Source organism: Thamnophis elegans, chromosome 2 (assembly GCF_009769535.1).
Source record: "Thamnophis elegans isolate rThaEle1 chromosome 2, rThaEle1.pri, whole genome shotgun sequence".
NCBI lineage: Eukaryota > Metazoa > Chordata > Lepidosauria > Squamata > Colubridae > Thamnophis > Thamnophis elegans.
The window spans coordinates 72772111-72792577 of record NC_045542.1 but is presented as its reverse complement, the minus strand read 5'-3'; the positions used below and the strand labels follow the sequence as shown (position 1 = coordinate 72792577).

The 20467-nt window shown below is 37.2% G+C and overlaps 1 protein-coding gene across 1 annotated transcript in view; it reads left to right on the top strand.

Annotated features, from left to right (window-relative positions):
* SLIT3 (slit guidance ligand 3) overlaps positions 1-20467 on the top strand; it is a 506804-nt gene that overhangs the window by 374612 nt on the left and 111725 nt on the right. The window contains 6 exon segments of the mRNA XM_032210926.1: positions 3070-3168; positions 3171-3219; positions 3602-3676; positions 15238-15381; positions 16518-16661; positions 19841-20004. Of these exon segments, the coding sequence (XP_032066817.1) occupies positions 3070-3168; positions 3171-3219; positions 3602-3676; positions 15238-15381; positions 16518-16661; positions 19841-20004 (675 nt within the window).

The following is a 20467-nucleotide window of genomic DNA, read 5'->3' as shown; positions in this document are numbered from 1 at the left end:
CCCCCCCCCCCCGTCCAGTCTCTGCTCTGCAACTTGTTGCCTGAAGCACTGAGTCCCTGATCTGTCTGCAGGTAAGCCTGTGAGTCACAGCTTAGCTAGCTTCCCCTGCCCCCTTCCCCATGGCCTGTGGCCCTGCCATGCTTCCTTGCCTTCCGCGTGGCCTTCCCGGTGTCCCCATGGCCAACTTGCGAAGGCAGGCAAGCGGAAGGCCATGTGGAAAGCAGGGAAGTATGGACGCTGCTTGTTCCCTTCCCCGCAGCCCTGCCCTCCTTCCCTGCCTTCCCACGTGGCCTTCCTAATAGTCCCCCACACCCGCTTGCCTTTCGACGTTGGAATCTAGCCCTGTGGCCCTTGGTAGAAAAGCAGTTACTGCATTGTAGCTGAGAGGAGTGGCAGTGCTCTGGTAGGGTAAGTGGACATCCCCGGGATGCTGCACATGTGCCCGCCCTGTTCTGCAAAGACCCCACTGCAGGGCAATCCAAAGAGGGAAGGGGGATGCTGCAGAAAAGGCTGTCTTCCTCCTGGGCCCATGTGTCTCTGGTAGCTCCGGATCTTGTGGCTTTTTCAGGGTTTTCTTTTAAAAAAATTCCTCTCCAGACAAGCTTGAAAGTCTCCAAGATTGTTTTGGGAGGGGGAAGATGAACAGCATTTCCCCTCTCCCTGGGCTCCTGCAGCCTTAGAGCAGTTCCAGGCACTTACATAGTAAAGAAAATCTTCTCACAAGGGCAAGTTGTTAATTGCGTTGTGCATGTGGTGGGAATTTCTGCAGGCTCAAAGGCTGTAGGCATACAGGGAAGGGGAGAATACTGGCCTTCTTCTTGCCCCTCCAGAACAACCTTGAAAAAGAAAATCCAGAAAAAGCCGCAAGATCCAGAGCTGCCAGTCTCTGGTAAGATGTGCATATCATGGCCTGGCCACCCCATGCAGAGAACAAGATTACTACCTGGGCCCCCTTCCCTCAGTCTCTGCATCGCTTCCCGCCAGCAACTCGACTCTGCGCAGAGCGGAGAGGGTACCAAAAGCCAGCACCCTGAAGAGATTGGTGCAGGGCTACACCGGCTGCAAAGCATGGCTTGAGGGGCAGAAGCGCTCAAACCCAGGGCAATGCAGGTCCAGCAGCAGCAGCGCCTAGCCGCCTAGGATCAGACCTGCCATTGGACCCTCATGCACAATGCCCACCACCCCATCCCCACCATGATCCCAGGTGGTTGGACCTTGCTGCTGCTGGACCTACATTGCCCCACTGGGTTCGGGGACTTCTGCCCCTCATGCTGCAATTTGCAGCCGGCGGAGCCTTGTGTGGACCTCTTCAGAGTGCTGGCTTTCTTGGAGCAGTCACCCTGATCAACTTGGCTTTTGGCACCCTCTGCAGCCTGCTCTGCATGGAGTCGAGTTGCTGGCAGGTAGTGATGCAGAGACTGAGGGAAGGGAGCCCAGGTAGCAATTTTGCTCTCTGCTTGTTGGCCAGAAAGAGAAGCTGCCTGCGAGGGGGAGCATAGGGAACAAATAAAGGCACTCTGGGGATCCCCCTCCCAAAAAAAGACAGCAAAGAGTCCCCGGCCTGGAGCCCACCCCCCCCAAAAAGAACTTTTCACCACCGCTTCGGTGGTGTGGGTTGGGAGGGTCATGGACTGAGTGTTTGTGTGTGCAATCAAGTTGGTTACACCCACTCAATCACATGCCCCCATCTAGCCACACCCACTGAACAGTAGTAAAAAAAAATTAAAACCCACCCCTGTCCCAATTATACGTATATCCTCTGTTGATTGCAGCCTTTTTAAAAATGCATTTAATGCATTTTGTTTATAAGAAGAGTTCTGCACAGGCATTTTGTTACAGGAATGTATGTAAAAAAATTTGTTTAGTATGTACAAAAGTGATTTCTTTTGATTTTTCTTTTTCCACTGTTGTGGGCATGTATTGTCTAAGACTATTACTTTTATTATATTTTTAATAATATTACAGTCAAATGAAAATGGATATATGACGATGGTGATATGTATGAATATCTGAGTTAAAATGCTCGAGTTAATATGAGGTATGTTTGTTGACTGTGGAGGAGATGTACCAAAGTTTATTTGTGATCGACTGATACACTTTCTATAGATGTAAAGAAAGATGTTGTACTTGTTTAAATTAAAATTTAAAAATTTTTTAATAAAAAAAAGTGATTATTGCTAATATTAACTTGAGCAAAATTCTACTGAAAATATTTTTGGTATCCTTTTATTGATTAGTTTATATTTTCTCATTTTTTTCATATTCTTTTTAAAAAGTGTTTTGTGATAAATGTATTGGCATTATAGTTAACTTATTGGAACTGCAATTAATTTATGAAGTTATTGAAAAAGTTATTGAAAAAGTTAGAAAAACTAAGAGTTAGTAGAGTTGCTGGATGTTCAGCAAAAAGATAATCATCTAATAACATTGAAGTAACTATGCAAGTATTTCATTGATTGCATCTGTTGGGACAAACTTTTGATTGCATACCCATTAATAATTTGGCAACCATAAGCTCTAGTATCCCATTTACAGCTCTTATTCATTGAAAAGGTTGGAAAAGGAACTGAAAAGCATTTCATTAAGCAAATACAATTTACATGACAGTTGTAGTGTAAGAGCAACTAAGTTATAGTTCTTACTAACTATACAGTGACCTATTTTAAAGAAAGTAGAATTTCTTGAACTCCGTTAGTTTCAGTTACATGTTCTTAGGTTGTTAAAATATTTATACTCCTAAAGCAGACTCACTGATCTTCTATGCTATGCTAAGTGACTGACATTAGCCTACCTTCATTCCACTGTATTATTTGCCAGTAGATAATGATATCACGATTTTTTTTTTCAAAATTGTCTCTTTGGAAAGAAGACAGATCTCCTCCCTGTAGATTCACATAAAAGTGTCTTTTTCTGATTGTTTCAGAGCATTAATGCAGGGAATATCACAGGAATTCATTTTTGTGAGGTTCCAGAATAAATGGAAGTGTTCTTTTCAATTGTATTTTGGGATATTACTCTTATTAGTATTTTGCAATGAGTATCTTTACCTATAAATGTTTCATTTTTTAGGTTCAGAGGACTACAGAAGTAGATTCAGTGGGGAGTGTTTTATGGACCTCATCTGTCCTGAGAAATGCCGCTGTGAGGGAACATTTGTGGACTGTTCCAACCAAAGCTTACTAGGCTTCCAAGCCACCTTCCAGAATATACCACAGATCTGTAAGTGTAACATTTTTGTAAGAAAAAATATAAAATGCTTCACTATAAAAATTATAATTATTTGTGGCTCCAGCCAGATGTTATCAAATACATCAATCGGCAATTTTTACTGACAGACCTTAGCCATCTTGAAAATCTAATTGATGTTAAATTGATTAATACATGGATAATATGATGAAAGTATTATAAAATCTCAAACCTGTAATCTGGATTAGTAACTTCATTATTGAGGGAATTGGAACCTGTGTTTCGCTAATCTACTTCAACACAATCACAACTATATAGTTTTCCTTTTCGCAATATTCTGCAATGAATATATGTGTAGGTGCTGAGGCATCTGGGACCAAAGATGTTTCAATATTTTTATTTTTATTTTTCAAAGTCGTCTACACGATAATGATATTTCAATTCTGGAAGCTACTGGAATATTCAAGAAGCTCCCTAGTCTACGAAAAATGTAAGTCATTTCTTTTATTTGTTAATAGAATCCTGCTGACTGAAATATGAAATATTCAGACTGCATGTTTATGTATATTTAACTGAAAATAAGTCCCATATCAAAATATTAATGTTTTTTAACCTAACCACTATGCTTTACAAAGCATTGGTTATTTTCTGGATACAGTATACTGTGTTAGTTTTGGAACAGGCTGATATAAGGTAGTATTGTACTAAGGTTTCTTATTAACTAGCTATTGTTCTTTTAGCTGCTATTTCAGTTTTGTCAGGACAAATCCAGCAATATGACATGTGCCATAATCTCATATTCACAGTGTTTCAGAGTAGGAAAACACTTAATGGTTGGTGTTGACATCTTTAACAGACCACTTCATGGTAGCCTAGTAGATATGTACCCCTGTAATAAATATTATTCCACAAAATCTGGTGGACATTTTAAGGATATAACTTAGATCCGCAAGAAAATGGTTAAGGTCTTATGTCTATTAGTTTGCATTTACATCTGAAATGAATTTATAGTGTAATAAATTGAATTACCTATGTCTGCTGCCAATGTTAAATTTAGAGGAAACCATATTGCTGGTATATTTATGAATTGGTGGCAACTTTTGGTCTGTGTCCACAAATAGCTAAATATCTGGTATTCAGTATTAATTTCAGGCTACACAAGGCCTGAATTTCAAGGCTAGTTTGGATCCCTTATCTAAATTCTAATCTCATTGTTATATCTGATTCCATTTAGTGAAATCTGCAAAGTAATGAAACATTCTCAATGGCTCATGTAAATTGTTAATTTAAGAATACGGAACATGGAATTACAGGTTTTACAAAGCAATGTTCCATTATTTTGCATATTTCACTAAACTGAATCAAGGTAGAATGCATATCTACGCTTTTAATCTTTTAAATAATGGAAATATATTGGATAATTAAGATTCATTTCATTAATTTATTTCTTAAAAGATTTTAGTAGCTCAGTACTTCGTGGTACCTTTTCAGGATGACAATTTTCAAGGAGCAGGGATAGTTGAACAAAGTAATGCTATTTTTAATAACTAAATGCAATACATGTTCTCTTTTGCTTTTTTAACTTTTACTTTTATGAATCTGTAATATTCTGTTCTATTCTTCTTAAAAGATGAGAATGTAAGAGTACATGTCAAATTCAGGTACATATTACATTGAAGTAAATAGATAAATACCTGCAACAGCAAGAACTAAGGGTGTGGTGTGTTGATCATAAATTTTGTCTGAATCAGATTTATCATAGTCAAATCCAAGCAGAATATGTTTGAAATAATTGAAATTATTTATTTCCTCCTTAATTTGCATACTATTTAATCCTATTTTTAAAAGTCTATCCTATACTTAGTACTATTGTATTAAAGCCAGATTGCTTCTTCTTTACATTTTCTGAACAATAACAAATCAGTTTTATATTGCAACATTTTATTCCCATTTTATATGAAATGGAATTGAAGGCCCAAAGGAGGTAGAACACATATTTTGAATAAATCGTTCTATGTACTGAATTTATTTTTGCTTTCTTGTATATATGAAAAAGTGATGAGGTTTCTAATCCATACAAATAGAACAACTACGAATTGATTGAACTATTTATTTAGGAATATTGTTAGTTCTCTTCAGTCATGGTGCTCAGACAAGCTATAAATAAAAACTTAGAAATAGCATAAATTAATCAAAAATGCAAGTCAAGCATTGAATTCTAGTTGCTTTCAGCACACAATGAACAGAGGATGAAAAGTCATGCACAAACAAAAAGTTGTTCACTTCACTTGAGAAAGAAATAATTATAACGCCAAGTGAATCTGTTATTTATTTATATATAATCCATATTTATAATGGATTTCAAGTATTGGACCTCTACAGATAAGCCTTTCCTAGATAGGGATAAAGGCTCCATACATGTAGGGAAAAATTGAGAAATATTTGGTGATTGTAGAGGGCACAACTTCAAGAATTCAGGCTGATTTATTTTTATAAAAGGTCATGGGGTTTCATTACTCTACATGTTTTCAAATTCCTGGTTAGATTAGCATGAGTCTGTTTGAGATGAAAATGATTGCATTTGTGGTATATGAATCAAAATGTGTCAAAACTGAAGGTCCTTATTTATCATATCTTTAAGGAATGCAACATATGGTACACTATGACTAAGGCTGGTGTCCAATCTATATCATCTCTATATTACTGTGTTCAATTCACTTTATTCATGTCCAAAGACCAAAGAATATTACTTTGTGTTGTGTAAAAGTCTTTATTGACAAAATACCTGATGGGTGACAAAAGTCATATTTGTGGGCTCACTTGTTGACAACAATTGCATCTGTAAGATAGCTATTGGAACATAAGAGGAGTAAATGGTTAAAGACTATGAAATGGTTTTTTGACTATTGAAATGAATGATCACATGAAGGAAAGAAAACAAAATAGCAGGTGTATCTGTGAAGCTAAGGAAAAGAGAAAGAATGTCAGATGGCCATTTGGTTCTTTCCTGTATTTATGGATCAGTGTAGAATGCTTATGGTGACAATATAAGTGGGGTTGCCTATATAAGTACACCCAGGTACATGTTACTTTGCATGCAAAGAATACCCTATTGAAGGTTGAGAACCCAAATTATTTTAGCAAATATTAGATAGATGCCATGAAAAGTGCAAGAGAGAGGCAGGAGGGAGGGAGAGAGATCACAGTATGATTGTTTTCCAGAGAAAATGGTGCAAACAGTTACAATTTCTACATCTGTACCTTAGTAGTAGAATGTTTACTAAATATGACAAACTGGACAGAGAAATTATTTAGGCATGCAAAAATTGTGATAAAGGTAAGGTATACACTTTGTGGTCAATTATAAGGAACAAATGTCAAAAGAAGCAAAGTGGTTGCATATTAAAATTTTGCTCATACTATGGAAGTTTGAATTGGATATTGCAGCAGAAACATCAGAGTTAGTTAGATGCCATGGGAATTAAGTTAAGTGAATGGTTGAGCAAGAAATATGTGGGTAAAAATAAATGGGTGCTGAATGAATGTGGATACAAAGGTGATCGCAAGTAGGAAGGGTATGTTCAGGTGGTTTGTTCACAGAAAGAAGAAATGGGAAGTGAATAACAAAACAAATGTATGAAGGAAAAGGTCAAGAGGAAGAAAGGGAAGAATTAAAGTTGTGGTTGAAAAGAGTTGATGTGATTTTTAGAAAGTGATAGGTGAGAGGTTTGAAGAACAAAGAAGCAGTATATAATTGATAATTTCCACCATTCCCTATGTTTTCCCTACTTTCCTAGCCTTGCAAAACAGCATTCCATCTAGCATACTAGCATAAGCCAGATGTTTCCTTTCCTTTTCTTATTTTATCCCTCTTGGTTTTGGTTATAATTTATTATTTCTTCTATGTTCTTTTCATAATGTTGCTTATCCCAAAGGGAAATGATGTACATATGTAAGTATGTATGTATGAATATAATAAGAATTGTTTTGACTCTCCAGGTGGGGTTTTTTCCCCCTGATTGTATTGTATATATTCTATAATTGAATATATACTGTCATGGAATCCTTAGGAAGCAGTTTAGAATTTTCTAAAAATTAAAAATACAGAAATAATTGAAAAAAGCTCCATACACGTTACCGCAACATAAAGCTCTCATACAACTTTCATTCTAAATAGTGCTAACAGTGTAATACTATAATACTGAAAGAAATATTATTTTACATATATCAATAAGATCATGCTCATGGTACCAAAACAGAGATAACTGGAGGTTGTTTTTTTTTTTAAAAAAAGAATAGATTTGTGTCTCAAGTTCAGTAGCTAAAGTTGAAGTCACCGAAGTTATCTTGTAGACAGAAACATCACTATGGGCATCTGTATCCTATCTATTAACTCAAAAATGTTAAACTTTGATGTAATTTTAAATTACATTTAATTTAAAGCAAAAAAAAATACCCTGAAAAATTGTATTTTATTTACAAAAGAACATTTGTATGTGTATATACACGTGTCACACAAGAACACATTTCCAAACTAAAAATGATAAGCTGTTGCTAGGTTGAAAATACCTCCCCTCCAAAGATAACTTTGAGTATAGAGAGCATCTTCGGAAGACTGATGGGGTAGCAGAAGACAATCTTCATAGTTTGTCTATTTTAGGTATATTAAAAGTGACAGTGCCATATTCTCTCCTCAAGAACTTGGATTTAGTCATTTTAGATAAATACCACCTAATCACCAGTCTTACTTTTGGAAGAAGGTTAAATAGTGAAGGTACACTTTCACTGCATTGTGCCCTAAAGAAAGCAGATGTGGATACTTTTTATTCAGACAGAATCACATTAGTCACACTGTTGGATGACCAGCAACTGGACTTGAAGGAGGGGAATGTGCCTCCTCTTGTCTCATCTCTTAGCAGCATCCAAACTATTAATTGCAATATATTCTTGGGATGCTGGCAAAGGTGTCTGCTCTTACCTAAGTATGCACTTTCAATCAGTAGGGTATGTAAGTAGGGACGACCCATTGACCACTCCGGTGTGGAATGTTGTTGCTGGTTCCTTTTCTTTCCTGTCTGTTGTTTAAAATTTACATAAAGTCATTGGGTGAGTTCATCCACTAGTTTAAGAAAACATCCCCTTATTACACTAATGATACTAAACATGAATGATACTCAGATGAACATTACCACACCAGGCTAGGAAAGTCTTCTGAGGGATGTTCTGACTCCATATCTACTGATCCGGATGCAATATACCTTGTTTCCCTGAAAATAAGACCTCCTCAGATAATAAGCCCAATCAGGCTTTTGAGCACATGCACTAAAATAAGCCCTCCCCTGAAAATAAGCCCTACCCAAAATATTGCAACATAGCAGCAGCCATGAGGTGACCATGTTCGCCACCTCCTGCACCTCAAAAATAATAAGACTTCCCCAAAAGTAAGGCCAAGTGCTTATTTTCAGGGAGACACGGTAACAGGTTGAAGTTGAATCCCAATGAGATTGAGTTTATGTTTCTCCAGAAATTATTTGGCACTCTATTTCAGTGATACCCCAAATGGAATAGTCCTTCCACAAAACAGCAGGTTTGTGACTTAGAGATTTTCCTATACTTGTAGCTAGTATTATGAAGGCCATGGCTATAAAAGGTTTCACCCAACTTTGGTTAGTGAATCAATTGTGGCCCTTCCTGGAGAAAAAGCTTCTGTCCATAATTATTCTTGCTTTTGTACCTTCTATGCTGTCTATCCTGGGGATGTGGTGGCTCAGCACTTAAAGACTCTGAGCTTGTCAAATGGAAAGCTGACAGTTCAGGTGCAAGACCTGAGCACCCCACAACAGGGTGAGCTCCTGTTACTTGCCTTAGCTCCTGCCAAGCTAGCAGTTCAAAACAATGCACATGTGAGTAAGATAAATAGGTATCACTTCTGTGGGAAGGTAACAGTGTTCTGTGCACTTGGGGGTATAGTCATGTGGGACACATGGCCCTAGAAATATCTTCACACAAAACTGGCATTTTTGGCTCAGAAATAAAAATGATCACTGTCCCTAGACTCAGATACAACTGGAAAGAGGAAAACGTTACCTTTTTTGTACCTTCCAGCAAGGTTGTGGCAATACACTGTATATCAGTAGTCCCCAATCTTTCCGGTTTGATGGATTGGTGGTGGTGAGGGAGACAGGATGTTTCTGTGTGAGTGGCAGGCATGCTCATGAGCACATGCAACTCTTATTTGTGTGAGCATTAGATGCATGGGTGCCGCTCGTGCAAATGGAGCTTCAAGAACAAGCATTTGTCACAAATAGAGCTGTGCATGCATGTTCACTCACCGTTTGCATGGCTCAGTTCCAAACAGGCTGCAACCCAGGGATTGGGGACCCCTGCTCTACATGGTGCAGACTTTGAAGCAGTGGTGGATTCCTACCGGTTTGGACCTGATCGGCCGAACCGGTAGTGGTTTGTGGCCTGGGTCGCTGGAACTGGCAGCGACCCAGGCCTGCCATGCCCCCAAACCGCCATTGTAGGCATCACCATCTTGTTTTTTGTCTCTGTGCATGTGCAGAAATTTTTTATTGCACTGCACATGCACGCTTGGCACACATCAAGCGCATTTGGCGCGACCATGAGCGAACCAGCAGTAGTGACTGCTGGAACCCACCCCTGCTCTGAAGACTACGTTTAAGCTGTAATTGGTCTAAAATATAGAATCCATCTTTTCATTCTGCCTCTCACTGGAGATCTGAATGATGCTAGACTCCTAACATCTAGAAATATATTAAAAATATAATTTTTGGGAAATACATTTTTGGGTTAATATTTTCTCATTGGATATGTATTTAAATTTGTCTGATATATTTTTGTATATGATTGATCATATAAGTTTCCTGAGTTATTTTAATATTCTGATTTCAAAGACTTTCATAAATTCTTTGGAAATAAAACGGTATAAAACTTTAGTAAAAAGATTAAATATTTTGTGGGTAAAGAATGGGGAACTGGACATGGTCCAATTCCATTCCATACTTGCCTTGGTGAACTATATAACAGTAGGAATCAATGACTAAGAAAGGGAAAGGCTGACATCATCTATAAAAGCACAGATGCCAAATAAGGCCCAGAGTTTATCAATCTACAGTACATTTCACCTTATTCCATAGACAGCTCCTGGATGGTTCATCCCTTGTATGCATTTCTCTGCAGGAGAAGGTGTGTGCCTGAAAGAACACTTTCATCCAAGTATTGGCAGCTCTTCTTATAACATATGGATAAAGGCTGCTTATGCAGGATGAAGCTAGCGCTTCCATGTTTGTCCTACTCTGAGTGGCATTAGAAGGCAAAATCAAGGCAGGTAGTTGATGAAGAACACTTACCAGATTGATTGTCCTAGGTTTTACCTCATGTTTTTTGCCTATACATGAGGTAGAGCTGTGCTTGCTGGCATTCCCAATTCGCCCACCTCTCTCTTGTTACAGTTAGCAGAGATAAAGCATAATTTTTCAGATTTCCAGAGAGCGAAGTGCCATGTTATATGCTTGCCACAACAGACTTCTCTGTTATGGATGCTGATGTTGTTCCTAAGATGAAATTAGCCTTTCATTTTTTACTATGGCAACATATGAACTTACAAGTGTTTGTGAAAATTAAACACAAAGGAGACACGTCACCCTAATAAGACACCTTAAAATATATTTGATATGCTACTATTAAGTATACATTGGCAGGCAGCATTCATTTGGAACCTTTGTCTGTTTGGTCAATAAGTGATGTTTAAGCATCACCAAAGGATTCATTGACACAATTGATTTCAGGGTCAATTGTGTCTCCTTTAAGAAGTCCCTCAGGACAAATTTACATGATAACTCATCATGAATACTGAAAAGCCATTAAATACTTGCCTATAATGAATGTGAATTACACATAGTTAGGACTACTGAACTCCCAATGTACTGCTAGCATATGAGAAATATTTCATGAACTTAGGGACAAAAATCTTCCAGAAGACAAAATATTGACAAATTTACAATTAGGACCAATTAAAAGTTTGCACATTATCACATTACCCACACTGAAATTGATATATTGATATAAAACTATTCGTGGTTGCTTGGAGGAAAGTTTTCTCCTTAAGCTATCTACGCCGAAGCCACTCAATTGAAGGCTCTCAGTAAAAGAATAACAGACTACTGCAGTCATCAAATACACTAGTCTATTTTGGGTTCAATACTACTAGATTCAGTCTGCTATTAGTTTTTGACATTCTAGTTTACCCAAATCTAGTTTCAGTTCAGTATGGCATCAATTACACTTATATGATTGATTTATAAATTTTTGCATGAGTCTTACAGTCTGAGACAGTGGTGGGATTCAAATAATTTCACAACTGGTTCTCTGCCCTAATGATTTCGTCCAACAACCAATTCACCAAACTGCTCAGAAAGTTAACAACTGGTTGTCCCGAAGTGGTGAAAACTGGCTGAATCCCACCAATGGTCTGAGAATGTCAAAAGGAAACCTTGAGATGGGCTCAGATTCAGACAGTTCCTTCTAATGGAATATGTCTATATGTTGGAGGCAGGTTTCTTGCAGGATCAGGAGAACTGGGCAGGAAAATTGACCCCAATAGATAAGTGTTCTGTTTGGATATGTTCTTGGGTAAAACATTGCAAATGTCCCTCAGATGAGTACGCAGAATGCACAGAATGGCATTTGAAGGGGAGTGTATTGGCAGACAGGAGATTAAAGGTTTCCAAGGAAAACTTCACAAAAATGGATTAGTCTACTAATGAGAGATTGTTTTCAATCCAGGTGGTTATAAAGTCAGGAGGGGTTGGGAACTGTTGTTTGTTTTCTTGTTTGTTTTTAGAGGCAAATAAATTTTGCAGCTTATTTTGCAGCTTTGCAGAAAATGACCTTGTAGTCTGCAGAGGCAAAGTTGCAAGAATTTTGATGTAATTTTGAAGTTAGAAAGTCAATAGATTTCCCAGGTTACATTTAATCTGAAAGGAAGACTTTTTCTCTCTTAGTAATAGAAGCTGATTAGTGTGTGTGTGTGTGTGTGTGTGTGTGTGTGTGTGTGTGTGTGTATCTGTGTGTGTGTTTACTGTCTACATTTTGCTTTGCATGTAGTGACTGGTTGTTTTAAATTCAGAATCATCTTCCTTTAAGGTAAATGTGACAATTCACACTATATACTTGCATACATCTCTTTCTCTGAAAGTGATTCAGAGAACCTGTTCGTATTTTCAAAAGGCTAAGACAAACATAACCTTTAGGTTAGTAACCTTAATTGTAAAAGCAACTCTCATATTCTTAGGATTCAGAAAGAGATGCTTATGTTCATTGTTCATTGGATAATAGTTCAGTATCAAATGATTTTTTCCTGAGCTGTTGCTGACATTAAACATAAAGGCAAATCTGATATAGTTACCAATGAAAATCATGAAGTCATTTTAAAAGAGCTCACATGACTATGGGTGGTTTTGTGCTTTATTGTTACTGCTGCTTTATTGTATTCCATTCAGACAACAAGAAAGGTGATGGGTCACAAGCTATACAGTCAGGCTGCCTCAGCTGTTCAGAAAACATAAAATAGATTACCAGTTCCTCATACGTCTCACCTCAGTCTTCCAAATTAGTTTTGCCCAGTGCTGACTATAGGTAGTCCCCTATTTACAACAGTTTGCTTCGTGTCTATTCAAAGTTACAACAGCAGTGAAAAAAGTGAGCTATGACCATTTTTCACACACTTATGACCATTGTAGCATAGCATCCCCATGGTCATGTGATTTATATTCGGATGCTTGACAAGTGACTGACATGTATGACGGTTGCACTATCCTGGGGTCATGCGATCATCTTTTGCAATCTTATGACAAGCAAAGTCAATGGAGAAGCCAGATTCACTTACCAGTTGAGTTACTAACTTAACAACTGTAGTGATTCACTTAACAACCGTGGCAAGAAAAGTCATAAAATGGGCTGAAATGTACTTAACAAATGTCTCACTTAGCAACAGAAATGTTGGGCTCAGTTGTGGTTGTAAGTCAAGAACTACCTGTATTACAATGAACAGTGCAGGGCTGTCCAACTCAATTTAATTGAGGTCTGCATCAGGATTGTGTTTGACCTCGGGGGGGGCTAGGGTAAACTCCTGTGGTGGTCCAAGTGCTCTGCCAATGAAAACGGGCTCCCAAGTTCCATTTCTGTCTGTGACAGCCTCCTGCAACCCTCTGCGACGCGACCCTCTCAAGCTCCATGTTTGCTGGCACAGGCACTGAGGGCCAGTTCTTCCACAGGGCCACTGTTTCCAGGGCGGCCTCAGGGGCCAGATCTAAACACCCCACGGGCTTCGAGTTTGACATCCCAGTTCTAGTGCATTGTTTTAACTGTAAAATAATAATAATAATGTTTAAAAATATTGCTATGAAAATGTATTTATTTAATTCATCAAATTTCCCATTGAGTCTTCTGCATTGATAGTTATAATGTCTACAATATAACAAAAAAAAATTAAAAACACCATTGGATTTAAATATAAACAATAATATAAATTAGTTGGAAGAGCCGAGGTGGCGCAGTGGTTAAATGCAGCACTGCAGGCTACTTCAGCTGACTGTAGTTCAGCAGTTTGGCTGTTCAAATCCCACCAGGCTCAAGGTTGACTCAGCCTTCCATCCTTCCGAGGTGGGTAAAATGAGGACCCAGATTGTTGTTGGGGGCAATATGCTGACTCTGTAAACCGCTTAGAGAGGGCTGAAAGCCCTATGAAGCGGTATATAAGCCTAACTCTCGTTGTCCATAACTATTAGCACAGTAAGTGATGTAACCTGCTCATCTTTAAACAGGGTAAATCTCTCCTTTAATCATGATAACATAATGTCCTCTTGAGTAGAATTACTTCATAAACGAAGTAATTGATAAATGAAGTAATGCAAACTAATTTCTTTGAAGCCTATTAAATGGAATATAATGTTCTGGGAATGCAAAAAATGAAACAAATATAATAAAAGGATCCTAAATATCATTTACAGAATAGCAGATAAAATTAGGGTTTAAAATGTTAATGGATTTTATGGGTTTTCTATCTGCAATCAAATTTCTGGTTTCCTGGTACAAATATATAGCATTTTAAAATAAAAGCAGATGTCCTAAAGAAATTTAAATGAGAACAGGTTGGATGCTTTGCTGGCACAGTGATGCCACATGTTGCATTTGTTTTGAAAGTGATATGCTAGAAATCACTGGAAGAATGGGCAGTAATGTGATTATTATTCTTTTAAAAATGAAGTATTCAGAAGTGTGGCATGAATTCAACATGAATAACAATTTTGAAGCAGAAAATACGACTGCCATACCAAAAAGCAAACAACTTTTCGGTTTTAGCAGCAGTGTTTTTTTTCTCCTGGTTTACCAATTCTTTTCCAATTTTATGAGCGAGCATGTACTTTTCAAAGAAAAAAATTCAGAGAAATTCTCTTAAGTAGAATATAACCTTCTTACAAACAAAATGTGTGGAAGTAATATGCTGTCTAAACAACCCAAATGTCTCATCTTGTTCCTTCTACAATATTTTCTTCAACAAAGTGTGGCCTTGCTTTGTTTTCTACCCTTCAATTAAATCATACAGAAGACCTTATAAAGACACTTCACCCCATGGGGCTTTTCAGATTAAGAAGTGTTGGCAGACATGAAACTGCAGAATGATAGAAAAGTGTATAACTAACCCTAGCAGAAATTCAGTAGCTATTCAATCAGGAAAAGAGGTTCAGAAATACCACCAAGAGAAATTGGAAAGAAATCCTCAAAATAAAAATAAAAACTTCCCTGAGAAAGAAGAACTAGATCACAGAAGCCTCTTTACTGTTGGAAGGAAAGTGAAATATTGCAATTCAGATTTCAGCATAGTCCTGGAAATTAAATTGGTTCCATTCTTTTAGCTTTGTTTCAGCTATTGTTCACCCCTTTGTTGCCAGTGCAAACATGCTTGCATTTATCTTACACAAAACATGTGTTCAATAATGCTGCCTGTGAATCTGTTTCCTCTTACAGAAATTTAAGTAATAACAAGATCAAAGAGATCCGTGAAGGCACTTTTGATGGGGCAGCAGGAGTGCAGGAACTGATGTTGACAGGGAATCAGCTGGAATCTGTGCACGGACGAATGTTTAGAGGTCTCACAGGACTCAAGATGCTGTATGTATAAAGTCTGTTTGCTCTTTTAGATGTGGAGGAGAGAAAAGCCTGTTGTGAATGTAGAACAATAGACGTGATGTCAGGAAAATGATTGGGAATAAAGATGACATTATTACATATCATCAATTTCCCCAAATCAGTTGAATGGGTTATTAAAGCTGTTGTAATTATTTCCTAGGATGAATTTCTGACAGTCTTAATATCACCTATTAGCAAAAATGAAACTACCTCTATTTGTTTCCAGAGTGTCCTTTTCTTCAAAAGTATTTTTAAAGCTCTGGATCAATTGCTCAATGTATTCAATATAAATTAGCTTGGATTGATTAATTAACTGATTGCTCATCAGACACTGTGATTTTCAGTAGCCAACAAAAAAGGGGAGAAAAAATAAAGTAAAAACCAACAAAACCAAACATAAAGCATATCATTAACATGAAGATTGTATATTAAGAATAGTTCATGTCCATATATGAATTGGGAGCGTCTAGCTAAACTTGCTGATGTTGGAAAGCAAATCAGACTTAGTTCTATTTACTTGGAAAAGAGATCACCAGAAATCACAGGACTGTAGGATAGATTGGGAAGTGAACATACATTCCACAAGACAGCAGTGGATGATCACTTCCATATTGGTATTAAGAAAATCACTAAGAAAGGATTTTTTTTTTCTTTTTAATATGTGAGCTGGATTCTAGGTAGACAACTTTTGTTGTTTTCAATCCCTTGATAATCATCTCTTCACAGAGAGAAAATGGGAACTTACAGTTCCAGTCAGAATTCATATGCAATAGTGCACATGAAATATTTTCTTCTGCAGACTCATTAAACTATGTAGGATAGGTTGAGAGAAACTTAATGGAAGGGTTCATGTATTGATTACTCTCAATTTAATTATTCCTGAATCCTACTTTATATTTGAGTGAAAATAGAAGTCACCTGCACATTTACAAGTCAACCAAGTCAACTTAGTTTACTTTTTCCAGGAGCTCTGGATACACGGCCAATTCTTAAGCAGCCCATGCTTCTTTTGATTGCGTTGTTTAAAAATAATAATAATAATTCCCTTTGTGTGTTTTTCCCTGCTCCCTCTCCAACATCAATTCAGTAAGTCTATTTTTATGTTTGAATCGTTTCAGGATGCTCAGGAGCAACATGATCAATTGTGTAAACAATGACACATTTACAGGACTGAGCTCAGTAAGGTTACTCTCTCTGTATGACAATCGCATTACTACAATAACTCCAGGAGCCTTCAATACTCTTGTTTCTTTATCTACAATGTAAGTCATCTGTTGTCACTTAACATCTTGCATTTACTTTGTCACTGCTTTCACTTAATTATGTGAAACCTCCCCTTCCCAAAAAAATGGAATGATCCTGGAGAACATTCCAGAGCTTCATGCATGTCACCTTAATAATTTTCAAAGTAAAGGGAGATTTTAACTGGTAATTAGTATTCTTGTTCTTGTGTTGCAGCTACGAGGCCTATACGGAGAAGAGATCTTTAAAGCACTGTGAGAAGCAGTGTTTCTCACACTTGGCAACTTTGAGATGTGTGGCCTTCAACTCTCAGAAATCCCTAGCCAGCATGAATTCTGGGAATTGAAGTCCAGACATCTTAAAGTTGTCAAGTTTGAAAAACTCTGTCAATGGAGATTCTCAGTAATCCAGGTCAAAGGTGAAAAAGCACCTTTGGGACATTTAAAAAAAATGTTTTAAAAGGTATCCTAAAAGAGGCAATGTTTAAACTGGATGAGATGGTGAAGGCTTCATAGTTCAGGTATTATTAATTATTACAGCTGTTGCATTTGGGGGTGGATAGTCTCTTGGAATTAAGATTAAGGATCCTGGTTTATAAAGTATGAACAAATGCCCTCATTTCTATTTGTGAAGGTTTCTTTTTCAAATATATCCAACAGTGTATTTGTTTTATTTTGTTCTGGTTTGTTTGGTTTGGTTTATTATTTTATTTGACTTCCCATCTTAGTATAGGATAGCTGGGGGGGGGGGGGGCTCATAGCTACATATATAGTTAAAACATAAAAATATATTAAAACCAAGGACACAATGAAAAGTGGAGGAGGTGGGATCGTTATTACTCAATCAACCACATCCATTGTGCTGTTCCCCCACTGGGGCTCCAAGCCAACTGGCACAGCCACATCTTTAGACCCCTAAGGAAAAATAGGAAGGTTGGGGCAAACCTCACATCAGATAACAAGATGTTCCAGAGGGCAGGAGAAACAACAGAGAAGGCCCTACTCCTGAACCCCACCAGCTGGAATAATCAGGATGACAATTGACGGGACCTGTGGCATGCCTCCTCTGCTGGCACAAGTGCTATGGGTCACCCAGTGGGGTGAAATGGTCCCTCAAGTAACCTATGATCATCACCATGCTTTCTCCTAACAAATATAATTGTAATTACTGTTACAATCCAGCAGGTGCTTATACTAGTGGCTAGTGTATTGTAGCCTATTGTAAGAGCTTTGCATTTGGTCCTTGGTGTGGCTGAAAAAAGGGATATTCACTGAGGCCTGATCCTTGATAGATTGAGCCAAATTGTTTTATGGGACAAATCAGTTTTCCTGGCTCACAGCAATAGTATAAATGTTCCATTACAAGCATCATTTGAATTTTAATTTCATGACTCAGATCCTTCAGGCCTTTTACTAATCTCTCTACCACAGATCCAATGGCTTTTGTTCTCATTTACTTTTTCTGTGTGTATTAAGAGTCTTTGAAGTGTTCTATTTGTATGCCTTATCATTCTTTACTTTAATTGCCACTTAAGTATTCTCACATTTCTTTCCAATTTTTAACTTGGCAAAACCTGTATTTATTTTCCCTGCCCTTCTAGACTTTTAAACTTACTCCTTTCATTTGGGTTTTAGACAGACCTTGTATCCTGTGCCACAATCATTAAAAATAGCTATGTAATTACAATCCCAACAATGACAATTGCAGAAGGCAAAATATACACCTTTAATCTTTTTTTCCTGGTTTGGTTAGAATAAAGTGGATAGGGATGGTTTGGTTTTGAGATCTCCATGACATTTTGTTCATGTCAAACCATATGCAAATGTGTGTGTGTGCTTTATACCATACATATGAAGAGTCACTGAAAATTGTAGTGTGGACATGAATAATGTTAGGTTTCTTTTTTCAAATTTAATCACAGATATAAATGTCATTTATACCAAGGAATTGACATCCCAGCTGGATTGTAATAGTTAACCTCTGTTTTGGGAGGGAGAGGTTTCCTTTCCCCTCAAACATAATTACAATTAATTAGCTACTTTTCAGAAAACTTCATTTCTTTACTTCCCGTGATATTTCCATGACTATTATAAGAGAAACATTTGATCTACATGCTTAGATACAGCAAGATATTTTTCAGTAATGCTACATCTTTGAGTTTTGCACAATAAAATGCATTATTCTCTGTTCCTTTACATCATATTGGCTATTAGGTATTCCAGTAGCACAAACATCAATAATTTTGCTCTGAAAACAGGTTTAGCTTTGCCTTAATATCAATAAATTTCAATAACTATTTATTTATATGCAGCCCAAATTCCCAACTCATCTTAAGCTATTATTTTAACTGAAGTTATCTGTTTGAGGCTATGGAGCAAATTGACTAAAATATATCATGTTATATGCCTCAGCTCCTTTTAGTTCATATTTCAGAAACTGTATGCATTTCAAAAAAACCAAACTGAACTGCACATTATTTTAAAAATGTTACTAGCAGCCCTTCCTTTCTTCCTTTCTTCCTTCCTTCCTTCCTTCCTTCCTTCCTTCCTTCCTTCCTTCCTTCCTTCCAAAAAGCTGGTTGGGTAATTTATAAGACTGAACTAGAAGTAAGGAATCTATGACTTTCCTGATGTTGCTGAATTACAGCTCTCAGCATTCCTCTCCATTGATCCTGTTCTTGTGACAGTTCAAAATTGTAATTTAGCAACACCTGAAGGGCATCGATTTCTAATCCACTCTGGACTATTGTTGCTTGTCATAAAGAGACACTTGTGGTTATTGAAAAATAAAGTGGTTAAAAAAGATATGGCATTAACATTCACATATCAGATTAACTTGTATTCTTTGGCGCTTCTGAAACTGCTCAGACTGTCTTCATATGATGCAGAAGCAGAAACATAAAGCAAGAGCTTCTGTTTACAGGATTATTTAGCAACAGCTAACTATTTCCATATTAAAATATATTACAGATTGACCTAATACATGATAAGAAACCTAATGATAACAGAATTTGTTAGCCAAGCACATATTTTTATCTCTTGTTTTTGACAAAACAAAAAACCCTGTTAGGCATGCAGCTACCATTGTAAAATTAATTTATTACCAGAAGTTTCATACTTGAATGTCAATTAGCTTTTGAAAAATCTATGTCTTGATTTCTTCAATAGCTGACTGCATTTTTTCCTCATTTTTCATCTAGTAATTTGCTATCTAATCCATTTAACTGCAACTGCCACTTAGCATGGTTGGGGAAATGGTTAAGGAAGAGAAGGATTGTCAGTGGAAATCCACGTTGCCAGAAACCTTTCTTCTTAAAGGAGATTCCAATTCAAGATGTTGCTACACAGGATTTCACATGTGATGGTAAGCACATTTCTAGAACATGATAATGAGATCATATTGGATGTTTCAGTAGTATAAGTATGATATTTCAGCCAAATATGAATGCACATATTCAGAGATGAAGCTTTTCTCCACATAAAGGTTAAAATAAATTGTTTTCTCCTCTAGGTCCCAGCAAGGTTCTCCTTTGCTTATCCTCAGCAAAGTATAGTAGGAAGCGGGGATTTAAGTGAGTTCTCTACTTGACATTATCAGAAACACTAAGAATTTGGGCAATTATATTAGTCATTGGCTTGCATTCAAATCTCATTCTTGGGGAATAGCCAGAATGATTAATTGATTTGTCCCTTCAAGATACTCTAAGCGACAATATTGAGAAATCTTTTCTAGTATGACCTTTCCCCAAATAGGGCTTTTTAGGTCTTCCAGTATTGCATCCCTTATTGCTATAATTGAATCTACCCACTTCATTATTCATCTCTTT